Consider the following 25,349-nt stretch of genomic DNA (forward strand, 5'->3'; position numbering starts at 1 on the left):
GTACATAAGATCACTGTACATAGGATCACTGTAAATAAGATCTCTATAAATAAGATCTCTGTAAATAAGATCACTGTTAATAAGATATCTGTACATAAGATCACTGTAAATAAGATCTCTGTAAAAAAAAGATCTCTGTAAATAAGATCTCTGTTAATAAGATCTCGGTACATAAGATCACTGTACATAAGATCTCTGTTAATAAGATCTCTGTAAAAAAAAAGATCTCTGTAAATAAGATCTCTGTACATAAGATCTCTATAAATAAGATCTCTGTTAATAAGATCTCGGTACATAAGATCACTGTACATAAGATCTCTGTTAATAAGATCTCTGTAAAAAAAAAGATCTCTGTAAATAAGATCTCTGTACATAAGATCTCTATAAATAAGATCTCTGTTAATAAGATCTCGGTACATAAGATCTCTTTACATAAGATCACTGTAAATAAGATCTCTGTAAATAAGATCACTGTACATACTGTAAGATCTCTGAACCAAAATACAGTAGGAGAGCGCCCTCTGGTGCCCTCCTGGTCACACAGTGCCAAAGCTACCAGTACCTGGTTTAAGGACCATGGGATCCCTGTTCTTAATTGGCCAGCAAACTCGCCTGATCTTAAACCCATAGAAAATCTATGGTGTATTGTGAAGAGGAAGATGTGATATAACAGACCCAACAGTGCAGAAGAGCTGAAGGCCACCATCAGAGCAACCTGGGCTCTCATAACACCTGAGCAGTGCCACAGACTGATCGACTCCATGCAAGGCCGCATTGCTGCAGTAATTCAGGCAAATTCAGTGCTTTAAATGCTCATACTTTTCATGTTCATACTTTTCAGTTGGCCCAGATTACTAAAAATAAATAAAAAAGTAATATCTAATTTTCTGAGATACTGAATTTGGGCTTTTCCTTAGTTGTCAGCTATAATCAAAAAAAATAAAAGAAATAAACATTTGAAATATATCAGTCTGTGTGTAATGAATGAATATAATATACAAGTTTCACTTTTTGAATGGAATTAGTGAAATAAATCGACTTTTTGGTGATATTCTATTTATATGACCAGCACTTGTATATATATATATATATATATATATATATATATATATATATATATATATATATATATAAAGGTACTATAACAACAACCATCTGTCTAAACCTCACTAAAATAAATTACAATAGCTAAAAGCTACTTTATGAAGAGAGTTAGATAGCTAAATTAACACACAGGCTCTGCTCCAGATCATGTGCAGGTGATGATGTAGTGACATCACAAACTGAGCTCAGAGGAAGCTCCGCCCCCTGAGACATGTCGACAGAGACAGAGACTCAGACTCAGTGATGAGACACGGCTGCTTCAGGAGTGTAGTGGATTTATTTCTTTATATTGGAGCCCAGCATCATGTTCATCTGCTACAGGTTGGTCAACACGGCCGAAGACACACAGTAAAGGCAGTTTGATTCTTCTTTTTTCATTTTTTTCTTTTTGAAACCCGTAAAAAACAACCATGTCTTAGATATTTTAGTCTCAGATACAGAGCTGGGAACCTAATCACTTTTAATTTCATGTCATCTATGATGAAACCCCAAATGACAAATTAGACTCTTCTTCATCTTTTTTAATTCTCGGTGGTTTTTGGTCTTTGATCTAAGGAATGCATGAATTCAACTATGCTGCCACTCTGTAGGAATTATTAGTTATTCTCTTCTACACGCTATAAAAATCCTAGATAAATCATAAAAAAGGAATCTTTTTTTAAAAAAAAAATTAAAAATCAAGGAAGAGAAAGGAAGAAATGAACCTAAAGCCATCCTGGAGGTTAGCATCTGTCCTCGTTTGCATTGCAATGTCGCAGCACTGAGACAACAGGACCCTTGGAAGCTCTGAGTAAAATGTCTCTGTTTTACAGCACACACATCCAAACACCCGTGTTTACCCTTCATCATCATAATCTTCATCATCATCATCATAAACATGCAGTCACTGAGGTCGAGCAGACTTCAGGAACGTGCTGATAATCAGATAAACAATAACATCACAATACTCACAAACTACTAGCTCAAAAAATGAGGAAAAAAAAACAAGAATGTAAGAACGAAATCCCATAATTTCCTTCACCAGCGTGCTGATGGTGATGGTGCTCTTCTGCACACACAAATCCCTCAGAATCACTGACAGCCACTTTAACTGTAATCTTAAACATCTCTAAAAATGTAATAATAAAAACTTAAACTTAAATCTAATCATCTACTTTATTTATTTAATATTTTTAGATTGTGGTTTTAATAAAAAAATAATAATTTGGACCATATGCTTGCTAGTTTGTAAATTAGATTGATATTAAAGTTAGTTCGCATTGCAACAACAAAAACATGACGTTTGTGGCTAAACACAAATAACTAGAAAGTAAAGTTTCATTTTAAACCAATAAATAAAATGGAAGACTGAGGAAGACTCTGAGGAAGGAATTCCTCTACATCTCCACCCTCATCGCCCTCTCAGAGGGTTCGACATCATGATCATTCTTCGGACTTACTTCACTACGTCACATTATTGGAGTAAAGTTTAATGTTACCATGACAACGACCTTCTGTTTATCTTTGATGTTGAACACAGAGGTTCTGTTCTGCCTAACAGAGAAAGCTGCTGTCTGTGAAAAATAAGTAAATTTAGCCAAAATGTGTTAAACTTCCTAATTTCTTAGTTTATTGGATTTGACATAGAACTAGCAGGTTAGCGTGACGCTGAGCTAAACATAACTAGCCATATAAATGACTGAGATAATCTTAGTCTCCATTCTATAAAAATCAGGATAGCTGGTCAGCGTTACACTCAGGGAAGCTGCTGACTGGACTGAAATAATATTCTTATTTTCTTAAATAAAATCAAATGTATTTTATAGTTGGTTTGCTAGCTAATTATTGATAGTTCTATAATATCACTTTATTACTGTTTAAGTAAAGATGCTAATATTCCACCACCATCACCACATCATACTGAAGATTAAAAACATCATCATCATTACCAGCATCATCGCAACCACCATCATCATCATCATCATCATCATCATCATCATCATCATTACCACCATTATGATCATTATCATCATCTCACCACCATCATCACCATTACTAGCATCATCATCATCATCACAACCACCATCATCACCACTATCATCGTCATCACCATCATCATCATCATCACTATCATCGTCATCACCATCACCATCATCGTCATCATTCTCAGCTCAATAATACTGTGATAATATAGTAAACCGATAAACTGTTGTGGTATAAAAACTTATCATCACAAACCTTAAAGAGGTTTTACCTTAAAAACTGTTTTTGGGCACTTGGAAACAAAAATGGAAAAAAGGAATGTTTTAGTACAATCTCCCGAGACGCAGAGCACTGAAATAAAGACTGATGAAAATAAAAAGTTAAAGCGTACGTATGGACACAGTGATTCGTTTTTCCATCCTGACACTTTTACCCAGCATGCTTTGTATAAAAAAAAAAAAACAACAAAAGAAAACAATAAATCCTCCATGTGATTCTTTTCTGTTTGTTTCGGTTCAATTTGGACAAAGAATTCATTTCAGACAAACAGTAATTAGTGTGTGTTCTGGTGTTTTAAAGTTGTGACATTTCTAATAATTCTGTGTGTTTTTGATCATTTGGTGTTTTTTCCTTTGCTCATGTTCAGAGCTCCCAAAGGCCCATGTGTGTGTGCGACCATCACTCAGTCCCACATCTCTCCATCCTTTGTCCTCCGCTGATGTCCTTCCTCATGAGAAAAGATGACATTTTCTCAGCCAGCAGTGTGTATTAGTGTGCAAGTGTGTGTGTGATTCCCCCCCCACCCCACACCCTGGATTCAGTCCGTAAACTATACAAGGGCTTTTACAAAAAAGCTAACTTTAAACAGCCATACAATGGCTAAACGTAAACCATATGTCTACCATGAACTGTTAACTCATTACGTTATTTTTATTTCTTTTCTTCTTTTTTCGTGTCAGTGTGTTAAAGTCATTAAAGTCTTTTTTTCTCGAGCCATGTTAATCAGAGAAGCACAGGCGTGTCTATAATGTGTGTGTATATGTGTGTGTTATTGTGTTTGTAAGTGTGTGTTAGCCACTGTCAGAGGACGTGTGTGGAGCGGTGGACGGTGACCTCCGGCGGCGTACAGATGCCGAGCTGGTGTGTGAGGAGTGTGAGGAGTGTGTGGAGTGTGTGGAGTGATGAATGAGGCCGTCCAGCAGGTGGCGCTGCTGCTGCGTTATGGCTCTGTTCAGCAGCTCGGGGAGAGACTGGACACTCAGAGCGATGGAGTCCAGCTTCTCCTCTAAATGACCGATCCGCTTATCCAGCTCTTCACTGCGCTCCTGCAGCTCTGACACTAGGTCATACATCACATTCTGCGTCTGTACACACACACACACACACACACACACACACACAAACCCACACAAACACACACACAAGCACACACACATACAGACGGTAAATGGGCATGTAAAAGGCAGGTCTATGTTGCAGTTGTCAACAAACACACACACACACACTCACACACCACGCACACACACACCACGCACCTTGGCTAAGTCGACAAGTGTGTTGGCCTGATCATTCAGCTTCCTCTGTTCCATCTTCACGCTGCGCAGTCTAATCAAAGAGACGTGTAGGAGTCACAGAGAGAGAGAGAGAGAGAGAGAGAGAGAGAGACAGAGAGAGACAGAGAGAGACACAGAGGGAGAGAGAGACACAGAGGGAGAGAGAGAGAGAGAGAGAGACAGACAGAGAGAGAAAGAGAGAGAGAGACAGAGAGAGAGAGACAGAGAGAGAAAGAGAAAGGGAGTGAGAGACACAGAGAGAGAAGCAAAGTGACAGACAGATAAAAGGTGGAAAGGGAGAGAAAAAGATAAAGAGGTGTCAGGTTTATAAATACAGTGACACATGCAAACGTTCTCAGATCAGACATGCAGACTCATTCAGCCACAGGAAGTGAAAACTGGGACGATGACACAGTGCGAGCGCATTCAGACGTCCACGAAAACAACAACATTCCCCAAATATCACATTTATCTTATTTACTAAATCAGACTGGAGTACAAGAGCTCAGACAAACTGTGGCAGCTTCCTACAGGAAAGGCTAGCACTTTTCACTAGCAGCTTGCTAACACTTGCTAGCAGTTTTAAGCAACTTCATCAGCGAGCTGTTATATGTACAGTATATTTTACCACATACATAAAAGAAAATCCGAGCTCCATCATATACATCTGTGTGATGACATTACAACATCTCAAGCATACAACTGCTGATTCTCTAATAGCTGATAGCCGCTAACCGCTAACCGTATGCTAGATCTGTAAAGTCAGGAACTCTCTCACTTCATATTTATATTCACTTGATTATTTTTTACATATTCTATAATAATAATAATAATAATAATAATAATAATAATAATAACAACAACAACTATAGAATATGTAAAAAATAATCTAGTGAATATGAGCCAAAATCTGAGTTTGGAATTATGACACAGTAAGATTTGTCCACTAGACGGCACTTCAGCGACATTTGCCCACAGAAAAGCTGCTATAAGTGTTAGCCATGTTAGCTTCAAAAGCTGCCACTTCCTGTTGTTGGGGGGAAACCAGAGTTTATTAGCACTGTTATAAAAATTGTTTGTTCAGGAAACCAAACAGATTGATATTTAAAATAGAAGTCCACCAGAGCGGGACGCCTGAATGACGCTGGATCAGCGCTCGACCTGCTGAAAGCTCTAAAATCTGCCATTCACGGTCTGATGGCAGTCAGCATGCTAACTGGAAAGAATGCATGCATGTTTGGTTTGACCTTTTAACTGCACAAACCAAAACAATGCATGTGGAACGATGGAATACATGCTCGTGCTCTTTCAGTGTTTGAAGGTTAATGACTGCCATTGAGGCTTGTTTACAATAAAAACAACGCCTGTAAACTTCTGATAAAAAGCCACTCTACTGCTTTTAATCAGATGAACTGATGAGCTGATAAGAAGAGAAAATAAAACGAATGGAAACGACTGCAGTAGCGATGAATGAAGTGCTGCTGATAAAAATGCTAGCTTTAGCCTGATTAGCCTGAACAGCGGACAGAGTGAGGGTGTGTTTCCTTTCGAGGAAGCGACAAACAAAAAACAGAAAGTCCTGTGTAAAAAGGACACAGGGAAACTTTCAGTATGTTTACAGAGCAGAAGGAGATAGAACGTCCAGCAGACAGAAACCCTGCTCAGATACATTCGAGACTTTCACATTAGAGACTCCTCACCTGGAAATATGGCATATAAACAGCACTAAATACGCCTGAAGGTTTAGACCTCGTGCTAAAATGTGCCTCAGGTGACTCCAGCTCACACAGACACATTTACAAAGTGAAATGTTTGTCAGAATGGCGGCGAGCGTCACGCTGAGGAACTGAGGAATAAAAAACACGGCTAGATGTTTGACATCATCTCATTCTCCTGAAGATGAAGATTTCCATCTTTTCTTAGATAAATTCTTGAAACATGCAAAATCTCTTTTCAAATATCTAGACGTGTTACATTAGTGCTTTATTATAATCACATAATGTGGAAAATTACAGAAAATCTCTTGATAATCATGACACAGATGAGCAGATCACACCGGAGCCGATCAGAGGAACGTTTAAATGAGGAATAAAACCAAAACTTCAGATCTTTCATGGGGTTTGTTTTGGTTTCTGATGAGCTCTCAATTTTGGAAAAAGCCAAAATTGCTTCTGTTTGTCTCTGCACCCGAACCTCCATACTGACACTGCACACACACACACACACACACACACACACACACACACACACACACTCAGTAAAAACTCTACATGTGTTACAGATCTCTGAAGCTAAACTCCAGGACTTAGAGTGTGTTCATACATTGATTAGCTATACATTCGTCTGACCACACTAGCAAAAGTCTGCATGTTAACATTGTTTTTATCTTTAAAATGTAAATGTAATGTTAATGCAATGATAACTAACCAAATTAAATGAGCTAATTAGCATAACAACTGGCTAATATACATATAGTAAATATGACTAGCCAGCTAGTGTCTTTGGAGTACATGAACATGTAGCTTGCTAAACCAAAGAGAATATTTTACTAAACAAAACAAATTATCCATCAAAGCTAACGTAAATTATTAAACAGAGTAGCTAGCAGTACAATACTAAGGCACATAATGCTAATACTAATTAGCTTACATGTTAGCTATATATAGCTAGCTAGCTATACTGGAGTAGATTAGAGCCAAATGTATCTAGCTCATGTCCTGATAAAATATTGTTTACAATATTACAAGCTAGCTTGTAGTTAGCTCCTGTCACTCAGTCATCACAGCATCACAGCTAACAGCCATTTCAACATGCTAACACTGCGTGCAAACCAAATAAACAACACATTCAGGTGAAGGAGTGAAAGGCGAAGATCTCAGGACATAACGCTGTTGTCACCATCAGTTTATTCTCATGGAAGTGTAATGGAAAGTTTTTGGGCAGGCTGCTAGTGTAGCGTAGCGTAGCATATTCTAAGTGCAGATTCAGATGGAGATCAGGTGCAGACTGGATGGATGGACTCGAATGGATTTGAAGCTGAGAAGATGCTTTTTTTCTCCCTTTTTTAAAAAAAAAACATTTTTGTTGTTTTTCATAGTTTGAGTGTAAATCCTTTGAGTTTTAGAGTAAATGAGCATCCAGCTTCAAACAGAATCATGTTGGTTTGAATATCGGTGCATAAGAACTGAGAGAAAGGTAGGATGAGGAGATAAGAAGAAGTGATAATAAGACAACTTACTTCTGAGCTCTGGAGTGATTTAAGACAAAACAGACGGAACAGACAACACAGTTTTAAAAACCTCAGATAGCACAGAACACACACACACACACACACACACACACACACACACACTGTTCCACCTATACAGTAAAAGACTTTCAGTGTGTGTATATATATATATATGTATCATATGTGTTGTGTTGAATAAAGTGTGTTTGTACAGTCAGAGCTCCACCTCACCTGCAGCACCACACACACACACACACACACACACACACACACACACACACACACACACACGTCTGTATTCTATATAATTCAGCACTCTAACCACTTCCATATTTCCTATAATCAGTATTGAGTACATGTCAGTGCTGTGTGGGCTTCTGTATTATTTATTTTATTACTATTCTGTACACTTTAATGTTCCACACAGTTTAGTTTTTAAAAACAAACAAGCAACAGAAGATATTCTGAATCTTCCTGGTTCCTATAATTTTTCCTTGCGTGTTGGACACTGCATGGAAGCTAATCGGCTCAGAACACTTATCGTGCTCAGTGTTGGATCCCCCCCATAGGGGGGCAGCAGCGTTCCACATGATACAGGAAGTGTGTTGCAGCTCACCAGCTAATAGCTAGAAGGTCTGTAACAGATTTTTTTCCCTTAAAAACCAAAACATAGCTGCATTGTTCTACGTTTGTTTTTTAACATTGTGATGCTGATGGAAAGATAGAGCTCTTAAAGTACACACACATTACATGGCTGTCAGGACAGATGTGTGATGTTAGTGTGAGGTGTTGAGGGTAAAATTGCTGAACAGGGTTTAGCATAACTGTGCAGTGAGAGATGTAACTTATCTGTGGTGCTAAGAGGAGATCGATGCTACTCACTGGTGGATCGCCTGCAGGAACTTGCGCTGGTGTTTCCTGACCTTGGCGTGGTCGATCTTCTTCACTAGCTTGGTGTGTTTGTAGATGAGCCACGTTTCCCTGAGTACGTTAGCAGCCGTGTTCTTCACCTGTCATGTGACGAGCAAATAAAACAAAACTGAACAATAAAATATCAATGCAGTGTTCTAATACTCTTCAACACACACATGCCCACTGTGGCCACGCCCACTCACTCTTTCACTCACTCTCTCACTCTCTCTCACTCACTCGCCCACTCACTCTCTCTCATTCACTTGCCCACTCACTCTCACTCACTCACTCTCTCACTCACTCGCCCACTCACTCTCACTCACTCACTCTCACTCACTCACTCTCTCACTCACTCGCCCACTCACTCTCACTCACTCACTCTCTCACTCACGCACCCACTCACTCTCACTCACTCTCTAACTCACTCGCCCACACACTCTCTTACTCACTCGCCCACTCACTCTCTCACTCTCTCACCCACACACTCTCTTACTCACTCGCCCACTCACTCTCTCACTCTCTCACCCACTCACTCTCTAACTCACTCGCCCACTCACTCTCTCACTCACTCGCCCACTCACTCTCACTCACTCTCTCTCACTCACTCTCTAACTCACTCGCCCACACACTCGCTCACTCACTCGCTCACTCACTCTCTCACTCACTCGCCCACTCACTCTCTCACTCACTCGCCCACTCACTCTCACTCACGCTCTCTCACTCACTCTCTAACTCACTCGCACACTCACTCACTCATTTTGTCTATGTTCCGTGTTCACGTGTTTGCCCCGCCCTTGTCTCCCTTGTCTCCCTTGTCTCCCATGTCCACCGCGTTGCCAATGGCGGTGCAGAATCCTCGTCTTGTGTTATGTCTTTTGTCATGTCTGGTTTCGTCTGTGTTCCTGTTTTGTGTTTTTAGTTATTAAACCAGTTTATTTTCTATCCTGCATTTGGGTCTGTTTTTATCCCCGCATCGCTGACACTCTTTGTCTTTCTCTCTCTCTCTCTCTTTCTGAAACTCACAGCTTTATCATCTGATGAAGAAGTGGTTTAGGATGGAGGAGTGGAGGAGTGTGTGAGGAGAGAATGACTCACTCTTTTGCAAAGTTGAGTGTCCATCATAAAGTTATGAACATGTTTCTCTGCCTTGGTCAGCTCGAGCTTTCTGGCCACCACGGCGACCACCAGCGCAGTGCAGCCCGCCCCCTGCAGGAGAAAAAAAATAGAAATGAAAACAGAAAATCAGTTAAAAAGTTTAAGTAATTTGATTCATTTAAACAAAGTTGTCTTCCTTGTCCTATGATTCATTTCTATTATTTGAAATAGTTTTGTCACATTCCCACTTGGAGCTCCTCTATCAGACCACAGCCTGCAGGGTGAAAGCTAACATGTAATACCTGAATCCACCCAGACAGAGCAGGACACACTCAGAAGAGCGCACTCACTGTCTGTCCTCTCCACATACATCAGCTCACAAACTCACACCATTCGCTGGTGTAACTGACAAGAACATCACACAGACATCAGTCTGGATTCAAATTTCCAAACAATAACATGAATACTTCCAGACAAAAGCATTCACAATTCCAGACGATAGCAAAAACATTTTCAGACCATAGTGTGAACATTTCAAGACGATAACGTGAACACTTCCAGACGATAACGTGAACACTTCCAGACGATAACGTGAACACTTCCAGACGATAACGTGAACACTTCCAGACGATAACGTGAACACTTCCAGAAGATAACGTGAACACTTCCAGACGATAACGTGAACACTTCCAGACGACGGCAAGAACACTTCCAGACGATGACGTGAACACTTCCAGACGATGACGTGAACACTTCCAGACGATGACGTGAACACTTCCAGACGATAACGTGAACACTTCCAGACGACGGCAAGAACACTTCCAGACGATGACGTGAACACTTCCAGACGATGACGTGAACACTTCCAGACGATAACGTGAACACTTCCAGACGATAACGTGAACACTTTCAGACGATAACGTGAACACTTCCAGACGATAACATGAACATTTCAAGACGATAACGTGAACACTTTCAGACGATAACGTGAACACTTCCAGACGATAACGTGAACACTTTCAGACGATAACGTGAACACTTCCAGACAATAACGTGAACACTTCCAGACGATGACGTAAACACTTCCAGACGATAACGTGAACACTTCCAGACGATAACGTGAACACTTCCAGACGATAACGTGAACATTTCAAGACGATAACGTGAACACTTCCAGACGATAACGTGAACACTTCCAGACGATAACGTGAACACTTCCAGACGATGACGTGAACACTTCCAGACGATGACGTGAACACTTTTCTATTCCCTGATTTTTATTTTTTCCAAAATAAGCCTTGTGTATCTCACCAGATATGAACAAATGAATTCTGTTTTCAGAGTCATTTACAGGAGAACTGTGAGATTCTTCAGAAGGAACCATTAAAGAGAAACTAAAGGACCCTCAGAACCCTCTAGCGGCAGCTTGATCTCAGACCTTTTTAATACTTACACATTTTAGTTTTATAATAAACTATATGTGTTATGTATTATATAATATTCCTAATCCTGCTGCACATGACAGGTGCAAATACTTTTTTCTTTGTCTTTTACTTCTATTTTGTCAGAATCTGTTTTAATAAACAATAAACTGTCATTAACACAAACACATGACAGCTGGAACATTCTCAGTTATCAAATATAGGATTTTCATCTAATGATCTTTTGATCTACTGATTGCTCTCCGGACGCCGGTTGTTTATGGTGAAGTTTTCCTGGCATATAAACTGTATGAGAACTGATGAGAACTTTACATAGACGCACCATGATTCCCGTCAGCAGACACACTCCTTTCCCGCAGTAGGTGTGTGGCACCATGTCTCCATAACCAATGGACAGGAAGGTGATGGAGATCAACCACATTGCACCCAGGAAGTTACTCGTCACTTCCTGTTTATCGTGATATCTGAGAGAGAGAACAGAAAAAAAACATAACGGCTTCATTAATAAACAAGATCGTGACCTGGAATGAAAAAAAAACCAGCTCAACCCTCAGAGGTTCTTCAGATGTTGGTGGTGTTCATCTGACGTTCTGACGCCACACGTTCATCTGATCTGGACGCTGACGATCACGACACACGATTTACTACCGACCTTAAATAAGAGTAGTTTTTAGTGTTCAGTGACAGCGGTCATGTGACCGAATGCTGTGGCTTTGCTGCACTGCTCTGAGCTGTTAGCCTGAGCCGCTCTGAGCCAGCCAATCAGAAGGCTTTGTGTGAGTCAGACAAATCCTGTTATCTGATTGGATTAAACAGATTAGCGCATCATGGCTCACAGCAGCACTTCCTCTGGACAATCTGCTGTAAATAAGCACATAAACTAACACAAAGCACTGCACTGGAATGTTCTGTAAGTATTGGCACCCGGTTATAAACAGGCCTCCTCTAATAAACTACAGGCCGGAAAGAGATGACTCCAATAAGCTTACATTATAGACTTAACATTTACACATTAAACTGGAAAACTATAAAATGACTTTTTATTTTTGTTAAATTGTTTTTGTACAGGGCACGGTGGCTTAGTAGTTAGCACGTTCGCCTCACACCTCCAGGGTTGGGGGTTCGATTCCCGCCTCCACCTTGTGTGTGTGGAGTTTGCATGTTCTCCCCGTGCCTCGGGGGTTTCCTCCGGGTACTCCGGTTTCCTCCCCCGGTCCAAAGACATGTATGGTAGGTTGATTGGCATCTCTGGAAAATTGTCCGTAGTGTGTGATTGTGTGAGTGAATGAGAGTGTGTGTGTGTGCCCTGCAATGGGTTGGCACTCCGTCCAGGGTGTATCCTGCCTTGATGCCCGATGACGCCTGAGATAGGCACAGGCTCCCCGTGACCCGAGGTAGTTCGGATAAGCGATAGAAAATGAGTGAGTGAGTGTTTTTGTACAAATGATATTGAGATAAACAATGTCATTTATTCCAACAGACTAAGGTCCCGTGGCTCACTTCATACCTGAAAATTAAAAAAACTTTAAAGACTTTGAACAAATTAAAAAAAGGAGAATAAACTTTTATGAAATTAAGTATTTATAACTTATTAAATTAACAAATATAAAAATCTTTAAAAAATTTACTGTGTAAATATAAATAATTAACTGATCAATAATGCTGAGAGAACTAATTAAACTAATTGACAATTATTACAGAATATGTTTAGTGTACATGTGAATAATGTGACTTAATAGAACTTTTGTACATCGCTCTGGATAAGGGCATCTGCCAAATGTGGTAAATGTAAATTAATTGATAATATTTAAATATATTAAAATCTAAATCCTACAGAAAAAAAGAAAAAACTTTTATTATATATTATAGATATTATTAGCATCATTAGATTCTAGACACTATAATTCTATATATATCATTCACTCATTCATCTTCTACCGCTTATCCGAACTACCTCAGGTCACGGGGAGCCTGTGCCTATCTCAGGCGTCATCGGGCATCAAGGCAGGATACACCCTGGATGGAGTAATTCTATATATATAATATATATAAAATTCAATTTTATCCCATTAGCATGGTTAACTAGTATATATAGATTGATAGTATAAAATCACATATTAGAGCATTAGCCGACTAGCATATCAGCATGCTAGCATGTTAGAGGTTAGAGAGTGTAACTGAATCAATGCAATGATCACATCTAGCATGTTATAAACATGTTCACAAATTTAACTAACAATGTTTTTACTTGTTAGTTAACGTTATACTTCTGGCTTATTATGAGATCAGAGATAAGAGATGAGCCGTCTGATTTAGGAGCTTTCAACTTTCAATTACGACTCATCTGAGAATCCCAATAAGATTAGAAATCTGATCTTCTCATCAGCTCTGAAGCACACAATCGATACAGATCAGATGATGTTGCAGGAAGGAGAAGAGAGACAGCATCCATGTGTGCTAGCCAGTCGTCTGTGTCTGCATGGTGTCTGTGTTCATTCGGTAAAAAACTATAGCATAAAGTGTAAAGTCTGCTAGTCATCCTGAGGCATCAGTAGTCGGCTAACATGCTCCACTCACAGCCTCAAGATCGATGTGGAAATCGATGAAAGAGTTCTGTTACACATAAAAGTCTAAAGTATGAGAAAATCTTCAAGATAAATAAATACACAGCTGAATGACTCTAAAACTTTAATCATGTTAGCTAGCACATAGCTGAGCGGGCTGGAAAATACAAAGGCCATCAACTTAGTTAGTTAGTACATGCTAATACATGCTACATGTGAACCTGAGTAGCTAGCACTTTAAATAGCTGTACCTTAAACTCTACATGTTAGCATAGTTGGATAATATATTTTACTGACAGTGACTTTATTATTAAAATGCTACATATGGAGAACATTAGCATAGCTATCAAAAATATTAACTTGTTTTGATTGTAGTTGCCTAATGGTCAGCATTGTTAGACAATACTTAGACAATCATATTAATGTACAGATATTGAATATATTAGCATATTTAGGTAGCACATCTGAAGTATATTAGCTCAGCTTTTCTAGCAACTATTATCTGTAATATCTTGGTTAATAAGCATTTTAGTTTAGTTAGCTTATACAGCTAAACTATATGAAAGGAATGTTAGCTTGTTTAGCTAGCACATTTCAGCTAACAAATTAAGCAGTTAGATGCTACACTCAGCTTCTCAGTATCAGTGTGTGTTTTTCCTGCAGCCTATCAAGCTCCTTCATGTGTGTGTGTGTGTGTGTGTGTGTGTGTGTGTGTGTTTGTGTCTGTTTGGTCAGTTTATGTGTCTATTAATCAATCATGGCTCGTCCTGCATCCTGGCTCTGAATTTAAGAGGCGACTCATTAAGCTGAGTGCTATTAGGTTAGATTTAAAGCTGAAACAGGAGTGCTGGTGTTTCAGGGGAAAACTCATATAGGGAAATGGTGCTATTCCCCCTGAGGCTACAACATGCTGCGGTAGCAGATTTAATCCCTCCAAAATCTTAATCATGGCTACCATTTTCCAGCATGCTGCTAGTTAGCAGTGTGTTTCTCCTGGATAATGGTAGCCATGATTAAGATTTTATAACGCTTTTATAATGCTTTTATAACGCTGTTGTGCTAAGGCTAAAGCTTCCCTGCAGATTTATATCATGTACATTAGTATAACAGGCTAACAAAGGACAAACATATTTCTTGTTATACAATATATTATACTTAGCTAACATAGTTTATATTAAGCATATTATTTAAATTAGCTAACAGATTGTAAATATGCTAGCTTAGCAAGCTAGTATGTGTTAAGTAAATTAGTTTAATTATCTAGCACATAAATGTCACACTAATATAGCTAGAAATAATATATATACTATATATAACTAGTTGATACTAAGCACATTTGCTTGGTTAATATTAAGCGTATCTGCTTGGTTGGCTAGCTGAAATTGGAGTTAATATTTTAAAATGGACACAAATACGATTACCATGTAAACTAAATTTTCTCACAAAAATGGCAAAGCATTTTTAACTCCAAAAAAATAACTGTCAACAACAAGAGCAAAGAAAAAAGAAAATATAATATACTCAAGATTTCACAGGTGAGTCAATGTTCAGTTCATTCACAAACTGTGTGTGTGTGTGTGTGTGTGTGTGTGAGGGGAGAAACACATCATGCGCACTAACACACACCCCTCAGTGTGTTCCACAGCAGCCAGTGGAATGGGATGAGATGAAGTGAGAGCAGGAGCAAGCAGTTTGGATCATAATCTGGGGAAAAGGGAAGTGTGTGCAGATTAGCCACCGGGCTCATGGTGTCCTGATTAGCTTAGCTTAGCTTCAGCGCTCTCCCTTAGTATGGGGCATGAAGAAGCTACACAGAGTCATCTTCACCTTCCCCCGAGATATGGGCCAAATATGTTCCCCTGGCCAGAATCGCAAGCCAGCACAGGTCAAAGGTCAAACTTTCTTTTACAAAAAAAAAAAAAAAGAAAAGAAACAAAGTGGCCTTGGAGGAAAACACGAAATGAGACCTGCCAACTGTGAGAGAGGAATGTGCTTTATAGACTCATCACTGTCTACACTAATCTTTGGTAGAAGCTGGAGTGTGTGTATACGGGTGTTCACATACACATACACACACACACACACATACACACACACACACACACTCATACACACACACTTCTGTAAGGAAAAAGATGTTAGGAAAGTGTCCATGGAAACTTTTCTTGTGTCTGCAGCAGTGTTTCCTCCTGCAGCTTACCGTAAATCCCTGTATATCAACACACTCCAGTTTCTATGGCAACAGGCCTGACTACACTATTCAACTGTATCTGCACTGACCAGCACCGGAGAGCAAACCAGCACATTCTAATCTCTTTCTTCATCATCGACTCACTGAGCTGTTCACCTGATCATTTTATTCACTTTAACCAGGTCCATTTAACTTCCTTCTTTAATCTTTTTTTTTTTTCCAATCAAAGTCTTCCCATTTTTCCTGTAACAAAATAAATTTGAGTGTCTGCCGTAACTGACATTAGTCGTAAGTGGAAGATGCCGATAAATTTTATTTCACATTAACGAACTCAAAACATTCTACTGCAGGAGCATCAGCATCAGAAATACTGAAGAGGGCGGGGCTTAACATCAGAAATGTAAAAAACTTCAATTGTTCTGGATTCATAAGTGGATTTACCCACGTCTAGTTTTTATTCAGGAGAAAAGAAGACGACTCTTAAAACACAGAGTTCCTACACTAAAGACTGATTAAAGTTGGCAGGTCTGCAATACCATGAGGATGAAGACAGCCATGTTCACCACACATGGTGTCTGAGGCCCCGCCCACACATGCGGATATTTTTACAAATGTAGTTTTTTTTCTCTCGTCCACACAAATGCACCGCTTTGTGGTTTGAAAACAGCTTTTAGAAAAGTACAGAACTGTTCAGTGTTTTGCTGTGGACATGAAAACATGTGTGTTTGAAAAAGTGTGTGTTCCAGTGGAGTGTGTTTGGAGTTTATCCTGTTGTCATTTAACCAGGCTGTTACTTTGTGGTCTGTGATGTCGTACTGCTCCTGAATCTATCGCTTTGACTCTGTAAGCTACCAGATTTAGAACGAGGGCCAGAGAACATGATGTGTTCAAGTTTAACATTAAGCAGCAGCTCCACATCGATGTGTTTCAGCCATATTGGTGTTTCTCTATCTCTACTGCTCAACTGCTTAAGTCAATTTTTTCAAATAGCTTTGGCATTTTTGTGTGGATGGGAATTGAATAACAATAATAATAAGAAAAGATATAAACTACGTTTTTTAAAAACATTCATAACTCTGTGGGCGGGGCCTGAGAAAGTGAAAATCCCAAAACCCTAACAGTGACACGGAATGTGGAGATTGTTCACAGCTCTGCATTAGCTTGATAAAAGTGAAGGTTTGAGACGATTTAAGAGTTTGGGATCTCCGGCGTGTCAGCAATGCAGTGCACCAGGGGACGAATGCATGATTGCTGATCTGCAGAATCCAGACAAAGCTTGATAAAGTCATGGGCCAACCAAAGGACAGGCACTGATTTTTTTTTCCACTGATAAAAAAATAAAAAAATTAAAAAAAAAAATCCCCAAAAACAAACATAGACTCACTTTGGACCCCTATCCAGCAGCGATGTAGGGTGGGGGTGGGAGGAGGGAGGGGGAGGGGCAAAAAAACACAACAATGAACAATGTGAACAGTAAAATAACAATAAGAAAGACGCACGGCGAGTTTTTTTTTCAACCCATAGTGTTGCTGTCTCACCTTTCACACACGCGCACCGTCCAGGCTGCAATAATCCACGAGGAGATGCTGAAGACGAGCAACACGGTGCCAGGGCAGATGGTCATGAGGGTCTTCATGACGAAGCGTGTGTTGAAGTTGATCTTGTTGAGGGCGCCTATGCTGCGTGACGAAGCGTCCGTGAACAGTTTGCTGTGCAGCAGCATGACACGGCCAATTAAATAGAGGCGCAAGAACATGGGGATGGACAGGATGATGTCCACGTCGGCGTCGGCCACAGACGGCGTGTATGTGAAGGCCAACCGTGCCGTCCAGGTGAAAACGTACTGTCCTGGGATTGGGTGGATGGCACACACCAGAAGCTCCAGCACGATGAACAGAATGCGCTCGTAAGTCATAGCTATCCGCCAGTCGTCTGCTCCGTTGTCCACCATGAAAAGCTGCGACAAAGACACTGAGATATTTTTGGAAATGCCTACAAAGTCTTAAAATCTTTTAAAATGATGACTGACATATTCTCTCTCTCTCCTATTAGTCATTTGCTCATCCCTATTAGCTTCAGAAATAATGGCACTGTGTATCCCTCCTGGGAGAGAAAAACAGCATCAGAATAGTAAATGTGATCTAATGGAATTATAATCTATTATTTATTTAATAAGTCATTTATTTTGTTTTGTATATATATTTGTGATACTTAAAATAATTAGGATTTGGCAGAAGAGCCAGTAGTCTAATCTATAAAACTGTGCCCATCTCTCTAATTGCCTTCAGAGTTGTCCACTTACTTGAATTTCTCGTGCATGATACATAATAATCAGACCAAGGAGGATCAGAGTGGAAAGGCTGATAAGGCATTTCAGTGCAAATGAATATGAGGATTCCTGAAAAAGACACAAGAAAAGAAGTTCTGTCATGTTTTTTGTTCATTAAGCTGCAGTGTGTAAAATTAACACTGAGATGTTACAGTTAAGATGTTAATGTTACTGAAGTGTGTGCTTAAACATGCTGAAGGAAGAACGACACACTACTAAACACCGCAACTAACTAATCAGAACATCACCATGTGATTGGAAACAGTGATGACTGTTACACACTGAACTGTTACTGTTACACACTGAACTGTTACACACTGAACTGTTACACTGAAATGTTACTGTTACACACTGAACTGTTACACACTGAACTGTTACACTGAAATGTTACTGTTACACACTGAACTGTTACACACTGAACTGTTACACACTGAACTGTTACTGTTACACACTGAACTGTTACACTGAAATGTTACTGTTACACACTGAACTGTTACTGTTACACACTGAACTGTTACACACTGAACTGTTACACACTGAACTGTTACTGTTACACACTGAACTGTTACACTGAAATGTTACTGTTACACACTGAACTGTTACACACTGAACTGTTACACTGAAATGTTACTGTTACACACTGAACTGTTACACACTGAACTGTTACACTGAAATGTTACTGTTACACACTGAACTGTTACACTGAAATGTTACTGTTACACACTGAACTGTTACACACTGAACTGTTACACTGAACTGTTACTGTTACACACTGAACTGTTACACTGAAATGTTACTGTTACACACTGAACTGTTACACACTGAACTGTTACACTGAGCTGTTACTGTTACACACTGAAATGTTACTGTTACACACTGAACTGTTACACACTGAACTGTTACACACTGAACTTTTACTGTTACACACTGAACTGTTACACACTGAACTGTTACTGTTACACACTGAACTGTTACACACTGAACTGTTACACTGAAATGTTACTGTTACACACTGAACTGTTACTGTTACACACTGAACTGTTACACACTGAACTGTTACTGTTACACACTGAACTGTTACACACTGAACTGTTACACACTGAACTGTTACACACTGAACTGTTACACACTGAACTGTTACTGTTACACACTGAACTGTTACACACTGAACTGTTACTGTTACACACTGAACTGTTACACACTGAACTGTTACACACTGAACTGTTACACACTGAACTGTTACACTGAAATGTTACTGTTACACACTGAACTGTTACACACTGAACTGTTACTGTTACACACTGAACTGTTACACTGAAATGTTACTGTTACACACTGAACTGTTACACACTGAAATGTTACTGTTACACACTGAAATGTTACTGTTACACACTGAACTGTTACACACTGAACTGTTACACACTGAACTGTTACTGTTACACACTGAACTGTTACACACTGAACTGTTACACTGAAATGTTACTGTTACACACTGAAATGTTACTGTTACACACTGAACTGTTACACTGAAATGTTACTGTTACACACTGAAATGTTACTGTTACACACTGAACTGTTACACACTGAACTGTTACACACTGAACTGTTACTGTTACACACTGAACTGTTACACACTGAACTGTTACACACTGAACTGTTACTGTTACACACTGAACTGTTACACACTGAACTGTTACTGTTACACACTGAACTGTTACACACTGAACTGTTACTGTTACACACTGAACTGTTACTGTTACACACTGAACTGTTACACACTGAACTGTTACTGTTACACACTGAGCTGTTACTGTTACACACTGAACTGTTACACACTGAGTTGTTACTGTTACACACTGAACTGTTACACACTGAACTGTTACACACTGAACTGTTACACACTGAACTGTTACTGTTACACACTGAGCTGTTACTGTTACACACTGAACTGTTACACACTGAACTGTTACACTGAACTGTTACTGTTACACACTGAACTGTTACACTGAAATGTTACTGTTACACACTGAACTGTTACACACTGAACTGTTACACTGAGCTGTTACTGTTACACACTGAACTGTTACACACTGAACTGTTACACACTGAACTGTTACACTGAAATGTTACTGTTACACACTGAACTGTTACTGTTACACACTGAACTGTTACACACTGAACTGTTACACACTGAACTGTTACTGTTACACACTGAACTGTTACTGTTAAAATGAATGTTCACTGACGTAGTTACATGAACTGTAATGAATTACTGTACCTGAACGTTACCATGACACTGAACTGTTACACACTGAACTGTTACTGTTACACACTGAACTGTTACACACTGAACTGTTACTGTTACACACTGAACTGTTACACTGAAATGTTACTGTTACACACTGAACTGTTACACTGAAATGTTACTGTTACACACTGAACTGTTACACACTGAACTGTTACTGTTACACACTGAAATGTTACTGTTACACACTGAACTGTTACACACTGAACTGTTACACACTGAACTGTTACTGTTACACACTGAACTGTTACACACTGAACTGTTACACTGAAATGTTACTGTTACACACTGAAATGTTACTGTTACACACTGAACTGTTACACACTGAACTGTTACACACTGAACTGTTACACTGAAATGTTACTGTTACACACTGAACTGTTACACACTGAACTGTTACACACTGAACTGTTACACACTGAACTGTTACACTGAAATGTTACTGTTACACACTGAAATGTTACACACTGAGCTGTTACTGTTACACACTGAACTGTTACACACTGAACTGTTACACACTGAACTGTTACACACTGAACTGTTACTGTTACACACTGAACTGTTACACACTGAACTGTTACACTGAAATGTTACTGTTACACACTGAAATGTTACTGTTACACACTGAACTGTTACACACTGAACTGTTACTGTTACACACTGAACTGTTACACACTGAACTGTTACACACTGAGCTGTTACACACTGAACTGTTACTGTTACACACTGAACTGTTACACACTGAACTGTTACACACTGAACTGTTACTGTTACACACTGAACTGTTACACACTGAGCTGTTACTGTTACACACTGAACTGTTACACACTGAACTGTTACTGTTACACACTGAACTGTTACTGTTACACACTGAACTGTTACACACTGAACTGTTACTGTTACACACTGAGCTGTTACTGTTACACACTGAACTGTTACACACTGAGTTGTTACTGTTACACACTGAACTGTTACACACTGAACTGTTACACACTGAACTGTTACACACTGAACTGTTACTGTTACACACTGAGCTGTTACTGTTACACACTGAACTGTTACACACTGAGTTGTTACTGTTACACACTGAACTGTTACACACTGAACTGTTACACACTGAACTGTTACACACTGAACTGTTACTGTTACACACTGAACTGTTACACACTGAACTGTTACACTGAAATGTTACTGTTACACACTGAAATGTTACACTGAAATGTTACTGTTACACACTGAGCTGTTACTGTTACACACTGAACTGTTACACACTGAACTGTTACACACTGAACTGTTACACTGAAATGTTACTGTTACACACTGAACTGTTACACACTGAACTGTTACACACTGAACTGTTACACACTGAACTGTTACACTGAAATGTTACTGTTACACACTGAAATGTTACACACTGAGCTGTTACTGTTACACACTGAACTGTTACACACTGAACTGTTACACACTGAACTGTTACACACTGAACTGTTACTGTTACACACTGAACTGTTACACACTGAACTGTTACACTGAAATGTTACTGTTACACACTGAAATGTTACTGTTACACACTGAACTGTTACACACTGAACTGTTACTGTTACACACTGAACTGTTACACACTGAACTGTTACACACTGAGCTGTTACACACTGAACTGTTACTGTTACACACTGAACTGTTACACACTGAGCTGTTACTGTTACACACTGAACTGTTACACACTGAACTGTTACACACTGAACTGTTACTGTTACACACTGAACTGTTACACACTGAGCTGTTACTGTTACACACTGAACTGTTACACACTGAACTGTTACTGTTACACACTGAACTGTTACTGTTACACACTGAACTGTTACACACTGAACTGTTACTGTTACACACTGAGCTGTTACTGTTACACACTGAACTGTTACACACTGAGTTGTTACTGTTACACACTGAACTGTTACACACTGAACTGTTACTGTTACACACTGAACTGTTACACACTGAACTGTTACTGTTACACACTGAGCTGTTACTGTTACACACTGAACTGTTACACACTGAGCTGTTACTGTTACACACTGAACTGTTACACACTGAACTGTTACACACTGAACTGTTACACACTGAACTGCATAGTGTAATTATTTATTACAGTGATAAGCATAAAAAGCTAAATATTTATCATAAGATTCAGTTAAATCATAACTAGTTAAATATCATAAAATCAGTTAAAGACGACTGATGAGCTCCTACACTACATGTGTGCAGTGTCAGTGTGCAGCAGATATAATGCATGAGCAGAGTCTTCTCTGGAGGTGACCTGCTCTCACATGACTTTTCTCTTTAATAACATCAGTGGAAGTGAATGTCATTGAAACTATCTGACCATGTCAGCTTAACAACACTCTCTCTCTCTCTCTCTCTCTCTCTCTCTCTCTCTCTCTCTTCACAAAATGTCTGCAGTCAGTTTCCAGAAACAAAACACAACAGAGGAAAAAACATGTGCTGGAGCATGTGACTAGAACAGTGATTGTTGATCAGGATTTGCGAAAGATCCATTTACGCTTCCTTCCTTTCCTTATTCCTTTCTTTCTTTGATCTCATCATCGTTTATCTAGACGTTTGTTTCTTTCCCTAATTGCCTCACTAAATTTCTTTCTTTCTGAAATCTGTCTGAATATTACAGAAAGGTTTGTGCTTTCTGAAAGGATTTTAGTCTCAGTTTTCAATAATGTAGAATTTTTTTTAGCTGAGTAAAATCTCATATTACTTTTTAATAGCTGATCAAATTAAAGCAGTTTTTGGAAGTGCACTCAGACTCACATCCTTCATTGGAGACTTCAGAGCTCAGTGTGAGTGAATGATTATATCAGAGCTGGATGCTCAGGATCTCCTGAAGCTCTGTTCTACTCTCACTCCTTTATCGCACCGGACGAGAGCAGGCTGAGAGAACTCGCTCTTAATTATAGTCTCGCTCAATTATTTAAGCGATGTTAACAAGCTCATCTGTGTTAGAAGCCAAACAGGCGAAGTGTCATCATCCCGCGTGGCTGCTGAAATTCAGTGGGTCTGCCATGGGGCTAAAATTAGGAAGAGTTCTTTAAAAGGATCCTGCGCTCAACACTGAGACATATATCTTCAGTGAGTAAGACTCTCGGTGCAGCCATTATGTAATTGGATTTTAAACGATGCTGTACTTTGTGTCCTACAAACATTGTTTAACTTAAAGTACTTTATTGCCATTTGTTAAGTCTTTTTTAAAAATACCTATACTGGAACTCAATTGTGGAGCACTTAGAGATGAAGAAGAGAAGATTCAAGATGAAATAAACAAAAAAGGACAAAGATGGTAAAGAGAAAAGGAAAGACATGACATGATAGAGGGTAAAGGAATAAAAGGAAAATTCTGAGAGGGATATGAGGGAATGAAGGGAAACCTGATCGTGGAAGAAAAATGAACTGAAGAATGAAAGAAGAAATACTGGAGGGGAAAAAAGGTCTAAAAGATAGATAAGAAAATGTAAAGTGAGGGACAAACTATAGGGAAGAAAAAGAGGAAAAAAGGAAAAGATAAAAAACAAAGATAAATTCGACATTGTGGCATGCGAAGGAATTAAAGAAAGAAAAATGCAGAGGCTTAAAGGAAAGATGAAGGTGTACGAGCTATCAAGCTGAAATACGTTCCTGACAGAGAGCAGAGTCTAAAGAGCGAGTCTTTAAAAGCATTTATTTAAGACTCCAAACAAACTTCATGATAACCACTGCTATGTTTCCCTTTTTAAAGAATATTCCTCAGATTTAATGATGTGACCTCTCAAATGACACGGTGGCTTTAATCCAAGAAGCAAGGCCAGATTTTGGTCATCAGTTTAAACCGAGTGCTGGTGTCCTCCTGCCTTCTCTCCATCCTCCTGCATTCTGTCCATCTAAGACAATCCAAATGCTTTTACTGGCCTTATTGATTTTTTTTTCCATTTAACATGTCCCATATTAGCCATGTGGATTAATTGGATTACAGTAATCTATATTTACTGCATTACTCTGAGGTTTAAAGGAGTCCCATGACGATGTTTATCTGAAGACTGTCAGCATCTCGCTCTAGCTAAGGCTGAGCTTTACACACTAAGGTTCTGCAAGCAAAAAGTACTCTGATTTCTGATTAAAGTTTAATATAACAATTAACTCTCTTTTTAGTTTTGTATTTACAGTTAATCAGCTTGCTGGTGTGTAATTTCCTGGATTCAGTCTAGGCTTTGTGAGGACCAACGATTGTGTCAGAGTCGCAGTATCGTGATGCTGGCTGTCTGTCACACTCGAGCTTCGTTGACGCTCGACAAAGTGTCAACGCTCAGAACGTATAAAGTGACACACAGAATCTGTTCCAGACACACAACCTTCACATGATATGTTTGGAGACACTGTGGATCTCTGCACTTAGCTCTAAAGGTTCTTTTGCGGTTCCTGGCTACTGTTAGTGAGAAGGTGAGATGTTCTACAGTCTTTTAAACCCGATGACACCCAACAGTTCTGGACGATTATATGATTCATTGTTAATTGAGATGACATCATCAGCAGGTGCAGGCCACACCCACTTTACCATGCCACTTTACCACACCCACTAGCCCGCTGTTCAGCTTCTCTTTCTCCACATTACACTTTTATATGA

The 25,349-nt window shown here is 39.3% G+C and overlaps 1 protein-coding gene across 2 annotated transcripts in view; it reads right to left on the minus strand.

Annotated features, from left to right (window-relative positions):
- Window positions 1-1,362: 1,362 nt before the first annotated feature.
- kcnn1b (potassium intermediate/small conductance calcium-activated channel, subfamily N, member 1b) overlaps window positions 1,363-25,349 on the minus strand; it is a 37,812-nt gene continuing 13,825 nt past the window's right edge. Inside the window, exons 3-9 of one of the 2 annotated variants that reach the window (XM_060882061.1) lie at window positions 18,355-18,450; window positions 17,591-18,009; window positions 11,620-11,761; window positions 9,856-9,966; window positions 8,731-8,858; window positions 4,602-4,662; window positions 1,363-4,430 (exon numbers count right to left, since the gene is read on the minus strand). In XM_060882061.1, coding sequence (XP_060738044.1) covers window positions 4,137-4,430; window positions 4,602-4,662; window positions 8,731-8,858; window positions 9,856-9,966; window positions 11,620-11,761; window positions 17,591-18,009; window positions 18,355-18,450 — 1,251 coding nt within the window. In that variant the 3' untranslated portion in view covers window positions 1,363-4,136. Of the gene's footprint in view, window positions 4,431-4,601; window positions 4,672-8,730; window positions 8,859-9,855; window positions 9,967-11,619; window positions 11,762-17,590; window positions 18,010-18,354; window positions 18,451-25,349 lie in introns of both variants that reach the window. The other variant, XM_060882060.1, reaches the window with a different exon arrangement.

Source organism: Tachysurus vachellii, chromosome 11 (assembly GCF_030014155.1).
Source record: "Tachysurus vachellii isolate PV-2020 chromosome 11, HZAU_Pvac_v1, whole genome shotgun sequence".
Lineage (NCBI taxonomy): Eukaryota > Metazoa > Chordata > Actinopteri > Siluriformes > Bagridae > Tachysurus > Tachysurus vachellii.